We start from the raw sequence: 11147 nt of genomic DNA, 5'->3' as shown, positions 1-11147 counted from the left end.
TATTGTTAAGTTGCATGTATGACCGATACATATTTTTTTTAGAGTTGGAACTGACGGGATACTTTGATAATGAAGGACTTTCATGTCTCGAAAATCTAGAGAGCCTGGAACTGTTGAAACTTGAAACAAAATTTTATAATATAGAAGTTCAATGTTTTTGCAAAATACTGCAAAAAAATAAACGGATGCGTGAATTATATTTGAACTGTTGTCTACTTGGGGGGGGATTGTAGTGACCCAGTCGACACCGTTGCAATAGAGTTGGGAAATTCGTGTCGAGACTTGCAAATATTAACTTTATATGATACCGATGGAATTACATCGAATTAATGCCCTTGCTAACTGTAAGAATTTACGAACAGTGGATCTTGAAATGTATGTGCTACATTCTCTTTCAAAATATATATTACGTATTCTTTATTAAAATTTGTTTCTCTTGCAAGATTCTTGAAAAAGTTACTTTGATTTTATTCTTGTGATTGAAGTTCTGTAATAATTATATGGTTTTTGTTACAGAATGGATTACCCGAGAGTACACTTTGATGATAGCTTAAGCAGATTGCTTTCCTCCTGTCAACTGCTGGAAGAAATATATTTGAATAATATTGTCCTCACTGATCGCAATTTGAAATTACTGGCGGAGTGCAAAAACTTGAAACGTTTACATCTGAAAAACGTAGAATTTGTAACACCTGATAATGTTTCCATTATTCTTGAGCAATGTTCTAAATTGCAAAAGTTGTTCCTCGAAGTCCACAATATTAGCCGCAATTTGATTAGGCAGTGGCGGAAGAGTCATCCACATGTGTATATATACGCGTCAGGGGGAATATATATGTGAATATTTCTATCGAAATTGATTCAAAACCATAGAAACTTATTTATACTATTGGCATAAGTGTCAGTTCATCAAAGTACAACCGATTTGATAGTAAGTGTGTTTAAATTCTTACTAAAATACAGTACAGATGTCATTACCAAATATAATAAACAGAGACTTATAGATTATTCTTCGAAATTCGACATAAAAACCAGTAGAAAACGGATGCTATTCAAAATGATACAAATTATTAAAATCTCGTCAGTAAATTTCTTCTTATAACTTATTAATAGCAACTTATTCTGACTGTTTGATTGAATCTGTTTACATCTTTTGTGTAGATCCTCTTTCTCTTATTTCTCCTGGGCAGTTTAACCTTACCCTTTTCTGGCCAAATCCATTCTGGCGGCAAAGCCATCAGAGACAGGAAAGAGAAATACTCCTTCTATTGCCGGTTGATTACAGCCGGCAGATGAATGCAATAATTTTACGCTTTTTCCCGAAACACGACCGCGTCGCGAAGGACCATTCATATATAGCAATTAAATTAATTAATTATTGAATATTACTAACGTCTAAAATCTATTTACTATCTTATATAATATATATATATTCTAATTTACATACTTGATAATTTCTTCGATTATGAACAAAAAAGATATTAATTAGTCAGCTCTTAATTTTAAAAAAAGCTTTTATAATCAACCGCGTATAATTCAAACTGTAGTCGCGAATAACAGGAATTTTACTTTAAATATAGACAGTACAAGCATGCAGGATTTTAATAAAAATGCGAAATAAATGAGTAACAATTAATAAACGATTGAGAAAATATAAGGCCCATATTTTCAATTTATTGATTCGAATATCGAGTCTTGCCTCAAGCAGGTGAGAAATAAAGAATTAATGACGTGAGATACGAAAGGAATAATAAATTTCCCGCACAATATTGCAATATTTCGTGCACTTGAACGAACATAATTTAAATTTTGATAGCTACATTTCGTACTATATATTACATATATTGTTCGTAATCCTTCCAAAATTATCTTATGGTGTCTTTTTAGATAATAATTATATTCCTCAAATACAAAGATTCAAAGTAATGCGAAATTGATCGAGTTTAAAAAGTAATCGCTACAAAAAATTTTTTTGTTTCACGAGATGACCTTTATCTATATTGGATATTGGATCTCACGTCATATAACTGGCAGTGTGGTCTAGTGGTAGAGCGCCAGACTCGTAATCTGAGGAACCAGGTTCGAGTCCACTAGAGCCATGTAAGCATAGAACGTTTTTCCGATAGCTGCGCCTCTCCGTGCAAGATAGGCTCTTGTGCGGAGAAAACTGGGCTTCGTCTTTCGGAAAGAGACGTTAAGCCGTTGGTCCAAAGGGTTAAAATCAGAGAAGAAGGATAGTATTGGTAGTAGATTGCGAACCCTACGGGAATATGCAATAAATTACAAATTTTACAGGAATTTTTTTTTTACATATCAAAGCAATATTACTGCAGAACAGCTATAGAACACGTAGAAATATTTTTTGTTTAATGATGTTTCGTTAAACACGTCGATTTCGGACGCCATACGCCGAGACTTTGGCCTGATACTATCGCGAGAGTGTCATTCAAGTAGTCCATCTGCAACATAAAAACATGAACAATTACATATAATATATCTAATGCGATGTACAATACTGCGAGATAAAACTTACAAAGATAAAAATAAAAATTCAAATTAAACATATTTACAAAGATAAAACCTGATTTCATCATAATTAAAATTTAAATGTAAGTAAAAAACGTGTATCTTGTACTTTTCAACTGTATTTCTCATTTTGGCCTAGTTTACATCGATCACTTGATACGCCTATTAAATAGTAAATAACAAGTAAATTAGTTTGATTATATTAGCTGATCAGCTCAAATATACTATTAAATACGCGTAGAAATTGGTGTAAACTAGGCTTTTATACGTAGATACTTAACGAATCTTTTCATCAAAGTCAATGATACATTTTCGACAAATCTTACGCGTGTAATACTCACGCTGTTGATATTTCCGTATCCTGTACGTAAAGTAGCGATGAGCTTTGGCGGATCCGTAGGGCTCGAAATTCTGACGATGCCGTCTTTGGAACTCGTTATTAGGCATCCGTGCGTCAGACGCACTCCCCTTATCGAGTCCGTATGCTCGGTGGAATAAGATTTCACTAGCTCAAAATTGTTCTTTGGATTTAGCATGTGCAACTTCGCGCCTTGGTGTCCCCGACGCAAACCCAATTATCCCGTCGCATACTCATGCACGTGGGGGTCGCTTCATCTGGAATCTAAATGGTGCACCTTCGACATCATAATCCCGTCTTATTTCTCGATGTTAAGACTACAGGATGACATTACTGTGATAGACTTCATGGTCCGTCCGGCTCTCTGATCCCAAACGGATACCGTCTTGTCCTCGCTGGCGGATAAGATGTATTCCGTGTTCATGGCCAGCTTAGCCACGTATCCAGTGTGGGGTTGGTACTGGTATTTCGGCTTATTTCTTAATCTTGAATCGAACACGTATATAGTCCCCCAGGATGAGCCGGTCGCAAACAGGCTCCGCTACGAACACGATGACACACTTGTGCAACGCGTATCTCTCCTGTTTAAAATAATAGATACAATATGATCAGATTACATTATATTACATTCAATTTCAATGTAAATTAATAAGGTTTTATTCATTTACATTAAAATTGAATGTAATACAATGTAGTCTGATCATATTGTATCTATTATTTTAAACAGGGTCTTGAAAGAAAAGCCCCACATTCTTTAAGTATTATATGTTCATTAACTGTGCTACATTGTTGTCTACATTTGTGCCATTTTGTGGCAAAAACCTCATCTCGACAGCTTGGCGCATATTATATAAAAAATAACAAAAAACGAAATTTTTAACCCCGTACTTATTGAATTTTGAGTGTTTTTTTTAACTCTGGTCGTATTGGACTACAATTGTGTTAATATTTGCCATAAATGTGAAAGCAATATTATATACTGTATTCAAGAAAATAAAAAAAAATGTTTTGATAGCACTGCACTATTTTTTGATTAAGCTCAATTTTTTTTAGTAAAAAGATAGTAATCTGTGCCATATTGTGCTGAGATGTAAAAAGACATCGATATACCTATCTATTTAGTAGAAAAAAATCAAAAAATATAATTAATAACCGTAAACAAATATTGTTATAACATAACGCATTTATTGTATTTCTATACAAATTTTATTATATTGCATTGATAACAGATAACACAAAACAAAGCGAACATTAGCTATAACCAAAGAATCCTATATTCTTTGCCATAACTCAAGGAATCGATAAAAATCAATCATAAGAAAGGAGGTAAAACGGAAATTTAACATTTTCGAATTTTAAAAAGTTTGTGTCGGGTTGTGCTCAATAAGCACAACTTTTTCTAATGACAAAAAATTATAGGACTTTACAGTTACTGTACTGTTAGAAATTTAGGTTTTAGGAATAAAAAATATTAAAATCTCATACTATCCGAACAGTGGCAGATAATCTAGTTTTGTAAACTATGTTGAGTTGTGCTAAACGAGACAAAGAAACGGCAATTCGAACAATGACGGCAAATCAAGGGGGTTGGATATAATCCAGCGAAAGGGAGAAAAAGGACACCACACATTTCTTATGAAAATTGAATTTTGGTGAAATTGACTAAAACTTTAGAAACTGTCTGACTCTATTTCCAAAGTTTCAACTAATTTCGCCGAAATCCAATTTCCATAAGAAATGTGCGGGATTCTTTGGCAGCACAACTATTAAAAATTTGAAAATGGCAAATTCTTGTCTTACCTGCTATCTTATAATTGATTTCTTATCAACCCCTTGAATTATGGCTATTATTATTTTTTTTTGTGTTATCTGTTGTCACCACAACATAATATACAACTTGTAGAAATATAATAAATGCCTTATAACAATATTCATTTATAATTATGTTTATTTTTCGATTACTTGGTAATAAATGGATGGATATTTTCTCGACGGCATTTTCAACAACATGGAACAAGTTAGTATCTTTTTACAAAAAAAAAATTGAAGTTAGTCGGTCAATAACGCGGTTAACAAAGTCTTGCTTTCTTTACTTCCTTAAATACGGTTTAAAATATTGTTTTCGTATTTATAACACAAATTAGCACAATTGTAATCAAATACACAGTCAAATAGAACTCAAAATTCAACAAGTGCGGAGCTCTCTTTATAGAGGTCACGCGCTCCCGGAATATTTGAAAATAATACTATTCCAGTCAAATAATATACCTAAAAGGAAGAGAATTCTGCAAAAAGTGTTATCTGAAATGTTATTGCTGAATATTGTAGGAAAGGTGTTTAGAAGTAGAATACCGATCTTTCTCACTCGAGATTTCTTGAAATTTAGTTATAAACAAAGGATAAAGGTGGCGAAAATTGATTTTTTGCCTCTAGAACTTGCCTATTAAATTGAAACAAAATTTGACCTGAATGGAAGTTGTAAAAGACCTAAAAAATGAGCCATGTCACATTAAGATTGGTTAATTTATTAATTGCAAAAAATTAAAAACCTCCAAAAAGGCTCTTTTCCATTTATTTTTAATTCTTACAGATTTGAGCCTAGGATTCTGAAAATGTGGTAAAAGCTGCTCCTCGCCATGCTGATAATGCATAAATTTTTTTCAGCCCAAAACGTTTTTAAATTTTTGCAAAAAGCTGTTTATTATATAAATTTCCCGACGGAGAAGATGTATCCGTGTTCATGGCCAGCTTATACACGACTTCGGGGCGTGGCCGGTATTCCCTGATCGGCTTATTACTCAATCTCTAATCGAACACGTATATAGTTCCGCAGGATGAGCCGGGCGCAAAGAGGACCCGTTCTAGACACAATGACATGCACGCACCCCACTCAGCACACTGCTGGAATGTTTAACGTTGATAGGAAATGATACGCGCGAAATGCAATAATATGCAGTAAATACAGTTTGACACACGTGAACTTTATAATCACGTTTCTGAATCATCTGTCTCGATAAGCGAGACTTAGAACGCAGTATCTGCATGCGAACAATTTGGAGGAAAACAGTTATTTCTTCTACAAACAAAAATCTTTCTAGCTCAGTCTTCTTATGGCGAAGCTGCCGAAAGGAAGTTTTGCTATCATACATATAGCGAGTTCTCCGATGGACGAGACCAGTGTTGGTGAGCGTCCACGACTTAACACTCTGATTTCAATTGCAACCGTAGATCGTGTTGTCTATCGCTGTCAGATCTAAGATTATATCGTCAGTTCGCTTCTAGTGGCTGACCATTTCATCAAAGGGTTTCTCGTCGGAGGATAGTTTCCAGTAAACAAGAGAGTACTCCTGATGTCCATACATCAAGTCTGATGTTGTACTATAAGCTATACAGGTGGTTCCATTCTGAAAACGAGAATCATATCATTATATCGTTTTTCACAGGGAGAAATGGCCAAAGACAAATGACATAATATACTTACTACCTCCAGTAACACTGGACCGAATTGTGTATCCGCATCGCCCACATCTATCAATTTCTCCATAGAATCCTGCTGTTTCCATAGCGCGGTTTGTTTGTCGATCGCACTGCATGACAACTTCCAAAATAGTTTGTCGGGTCTCGCTGTAATGACATGTGACATGTGACTTCATATGTCTAAGAAATATGATGGAAGCTACTTATTCGTGCTATAATATTGAGTACAAAAAAAATGCATATATATACAATTATTTAAGCACAAATAAACTATTATACAAGCATATTCTTGATACAGTTAGCTCTATTCACGTTTTTATTTTATGCATATAAAGTTATTGCAATAAATGGAGTTGCTCAAGCTTGCTCTATGCGATTTATTATTAAATAAGAAATATATAATATTTTGTAGAAAACACGCTTTCTTTTTTAAGAAATGAAATACCATATAAAATTTAACGCAATACAAGTAACGACCTACGTATGCTTGCGCAAGTTTGAACAGCGCTGGTGTAAAATGGCTTACAGAGTGTTTTATTTATTCATATAAATAATTGATCGTGCAAGCTGTATATTATACCGATAGAAAAATAGTCATATAACATCATATAACGAAATTGAGAGTGCTACAAATATGTCTCAATATTTGCAGCAACACTAACAGAAATTTAGACCTTTGATAAATATTAGCACAAATAATTTCTAAATTATATTTCAGCAAGATAGCAGCGATATAAAGAATCTAACTATCTTAGCGGAATATTTGCAAAATTAAATTTGGAAAGAAATTGCGAAATAATTGAGAAATATAATTGAGTTTTATTATGTGTTATTCGTAGCATATTCTGTGCTGGGTCGCTGATATATATATTTATATATATAGATGGTATTTTTTTTTGTATGTCAAATATAATAATGAACGATGGTATATATGTAACTGTTATATATCGATGTTTGCTGAAGTGTGCTGAAGTAATTTTGCTTCTAAATGTTGAAATAATTGTGTAAAATTTAAGCCTAAAATTAAACTTCTCAATTTTTGTGTAAATATATATTATTCAAAAATTTTATGCCGGCAAGAACGCTTATAAAGAATCATCTTAGCACAATAATTGTGAAATAAATTCCTTTCAATTGAATGATGCAATTATTGTAACAATATTTGCATAATTTTCCTATCGGGGAATTAAATACAAATAAGCTACAAGCACATTCTTGATATAGATCTATTCACGTTTTTACTTTATGCATAAAGTTATTACAATAAATGGAATTGCCCCATGCGATTTATTATAAATAAGAAATGTATAATATATTTTGTAGAACATGCTTATTTTTTTTTAAGAAATGAAATACTAAGTACGAAATAAAATTTAACGCGATGTAAACAACGACCTGCATATGCTTGCGCAAGTTCGAGCAGCGCTGGCGTAAAATGACTTATAGAGTGTTTTATTTATTCATAAAAATAATTGATCATGCAATGCGTAAAGTGTTATCAATTTGAGCAAACCGGAACGCAAAAGCGAGTGGATATAGCATTCGGCCATATGTGGTTAATTCGCGCTTTCCACATATGCAGTAATTAAGGCATATATCATCCTTTAAAATCAGGTAGAACTGTTTGCACACTAAGCTCAAACCGTGTACTAGTGTACAACTTGAATTAAGTACAAATAAACTGCAAGCACATTCTCGATCGAGAGATCTATTCAAGTTCTTACTTTATGCAATAAACGGAGCTGCTTAGGCTTGTTTTTTGTAAATAAGAAATATATAATGAACAAACCGAATATAATGGCTCAAAAGATTAAAATTCAAATGTCAAATAAGGAGCTATATATGAGAGCCAACGCGAGATTTTCGTGCTTTCTCTTATCTCTATTTCTTCTTTTTAAATATTACACCGCCTCCAAATAGTATCATGCTTACTAACCCATGAATTATGGACCACGATGTAACACGAGTAAAAAATACATAAAACATCTTAAATAACGGCGATACTAGACGACACAAGTTGGAATGCGAAATACATCTCAAATCAATTTTGACAATAATATGGAAGGAAATTAACGGGGAATGCTGACTTGTAGTAACACTGAAGATGATCCAATGTTAGGATCAAAACGTTTGTAATGTTTAAAAAGAACAAACAGAGATAAGAGAAAGCACGAAAATCTTACGTTGGCTCTCATAGCTCCTTATTTGACATTTGAAATATATAATGTCTTGTAAAACACTTTTTTTAAGACGAACAGAAATGAAATACTACAAAATAAAATCTAACATGAGGTAAGCAGCTAATGTACAACTTGCAAATGCTTGCGGAAGTTTGAACAGCGCTGACGTAAAATGACATAAGGGCCAGAGCACAAAGATTGTCGTAACCGTTTACGATTCTGTTGTAAGTCATAAGCCGGTGTCGGAAGTCAACGCACAAGAATTGACATTAGCGTATGTCGTATCCGTCGCGTATGCGACACGATGGATACGACATGTGCTAAACGATTACGACAATCCTTGTGCGTAGGCCCTTAGAAAACGTTTTATTTGTTAACAAAAAGGATTGGTCGTGGTATAACACGCTATTAATTTAAGCTAACCATCAGGACACAAGAGCAAGTGGTTAGCATTCGACCATATGTGGTTAAATCGCGCTTTCCACATATGCAGTAAGGCATCATCCTTTAAAATCAGGTAGAACTGTTTGCACACTAAGCTCAAACCGTGTACTAGTGTCGACGCGTCTAGGAAGGAACATATATGCAGGAATATCTGAAATTTTGTCCAAAAAAATAATTAACGCTCAACAATGTGCGTTCGGGGAGCTCACTGTCGTGCTAGATGCAAACGCTAATTCGGGAAGCTGAGTGGTATCCACGGTTGCAATCTCCTCAAATGATTTTTGTTGTGCGCGGCAAGTATAAGAGAGGGATATATAATTGTTGTTTTATTCTATCATACAATATGTACGTGCAATTGTATTCTTTGCCATTTTACGAGCAGTAAAGATGTACGACTATAGTACAAGATAGTATATATAATATTCGTATCTTATATTGTTCATTCTTCCCACAGTATGTAAATGTAATATTATATAAATTACAGACGATAACGTGAAATAATTTTCATTTAATAACAATTATTCAATATATTACATATATATTTATTACATTTCTAGTATTGAGGTCGATACGGTTAAAGTCAACTGAAAACAACACGTGCACTTGTGCAAGTTGAGTGAGACAAAAGTAGATGCTCACACAATGATCAGGGAAGACGTTATGGTGCTATGAGTACTGCGAGCATTTCGCGCTCTACCTCGGAGCGCAGGTGATGACGTCGCAACGCACAAGGGCTGCATTCGAGGAGCGCGCTATTAGCGCTATTGCATCATTCTGTCTTTATCGCTTATTAGATGTAAAACAAGGATAGAATAAGCAAATAACGCTAATAGCGCGCTCCTCGAATCCAGCCATTATGTACTTCTAATTTCGCGGGACGTTATATTACATTGTACATTAAAGAGACGCATCCAGACAGTATCTTTGTAAAAACTAAGAACATACATTACATATCGAAGAAATACAGCTGTAGAATAGCTATAGAACACGTATAGAAATTTTTCGTCGAACACGTCAATTTTTCGGGCGCCATATCTCGATACCCTGGCCGGATACTGCGAGAGTATCATTCAAGTAGTCCATCTGCACATAAAAGACGCAAACAATTACGTATAATACCTAACAAAATTTACGATATTGCAAAATAAGACCTGTAAGAATGTCGTCAATCTTACGGAAGACTTCACCAACATTTGAAAGACAAAAATAAAACCTGATTTCGAAATTTAAATGCAAGTAAAAATTTAATTATTAAACTGTATTTTTCATTTTATACGTAAACGTTTAACGAATTTCATTCTTCGAAATCGATAGTATTTTCAGTAAATCTTACGCGTGCATATATTTATACTCACGCTGAAGATTTTTGCGTTCATCTCTGAAGGGAAAAAAACGCATACCATACGACTCTGTGCCGTCCAATCTGAAATTGGATGGCGTCTGTCTGTGCCGTTTAAGGGTCTCAGGCATCCTCCGTACTTCGAACAGACAGATTGCGTCATATCGAGCATGTTATACGGATGCTCGAAAAAAGATTCCATTCGCTAGAAATTGACCTTTAAATTTAACCGTGCAAGATATTGCAAAATAAGATTTGTTAGAATTAAGGAGGACTTCACCAACATTCAGAAGACAATGATAAAACTTAATTTTAAAATATAAATGTAAGTAAAAATTTAATTTTTAACGTTCGAATTGTGTCTTGCACTTTTCAACTGTATTTCTCATCTTATACGTAGACATTTCACTTTTTTCTTCAAAGTTAATGTTACGATATTTTTCGCCAAATCTTACGCGTGTGATACTCACGTTGAAGGTTCCTGGTTCGGTACAATGGACTAAAGTAGCGATGCACCTTGGCGGATCCGTAGGGCTCGAAATTCTGACGGTGCCGTCATAGGAACTCGTTATCAGGCATCCGCGCGACAGATACACCCCCGTTATTTCTCGCGTATGCTCGGTGGAATAAGATTTCACTAGCTCTAAATTGTTCTTTGGATTTAGCATGTGCAACTTCGCCTTGGTGTCCCCGACGCAAACCCAATTATCCCGTCGCATACTCACGCACGTGGGGATCGCTTCACCTGGAATCTGAAAGGTACACCTGCGAAATCGTAATCGTGTCTCGTTTCTTGGTATTAAAAATACGGGATGACATTACT

The 11147-nt window shown here is 34.4% G+C and overlaps 2 protein-coding genes and 1 pseudogene across 2 annotated transcripts; 1 reads left to right on the top strand and 2 right to left on the bottom strand.

Moving 5' to 3' along the window:
- The first annotated feature begins 305 nt into the window (after positions 1-305).
- Positions 306-841, top strand: LOC112464933 (F-box/LRR-repeat protein 17-like). The gene is made up of 2 exons (XM_025032224.1): positions 306-375; positions 517-841. Exons 1-2 carry the CDS (start codon positions 311-313, stop codon positions 839-841), a joined length of 390 nt encoding a protein of 129 aa, XP_024887992.1. The 5' UTR covers positions 306-310.
- A 1507-nt stretch (positions 842-2348) lies between these two features.
- On the bottom strand, positions 2349-9142 carry LOC112464932 (annotated as a pseudogene).
- On the bottom strand, positions 9067-11127 carry LOC112464935. Its single transcript, XM_025032225.1, has 3 exons — positions 10795-11127; positions 10341-10529; positions 9067-10068 (listed from the first exon to the last, which is right to left on the bottom strand). The coding sequence occupies exons 1-3, from the start codon at positions 11041-11043 to the stop codon at positions 10000-10002; spliced, it is 507 nt and encodes a 168-aa protein (XP_024887993.1). The 5' UTR covers positions 11044-11127; the 3' UTR covers positions 9067-9999.
- Between the last annotated feature and the right edge of the window lie 20 nt (positions 11128-11147).

The sequence above is a fragment of the Temnothorax curvispinosus genome, unplaced genomic scaffold, assembly GCF_003070985.1.
Source record: "Temnothorax curvispinosus isolate PA1 unplaced genomic scaffold, ASM307098v1 QBEX01014754.1, whole genome shotgun sequence".
Taxonomy (NCBI): Eukaryota; Metazoa; Arthropoda; class Insecta; order Hymenoptera; family Formicidae; genus Temnothorax; species Temnothorax curvispinosus.
Note: the sequence above shows the minus strand (reverse complement) of the source record. Positions and strands in the feature narration are given on the sequence as shown.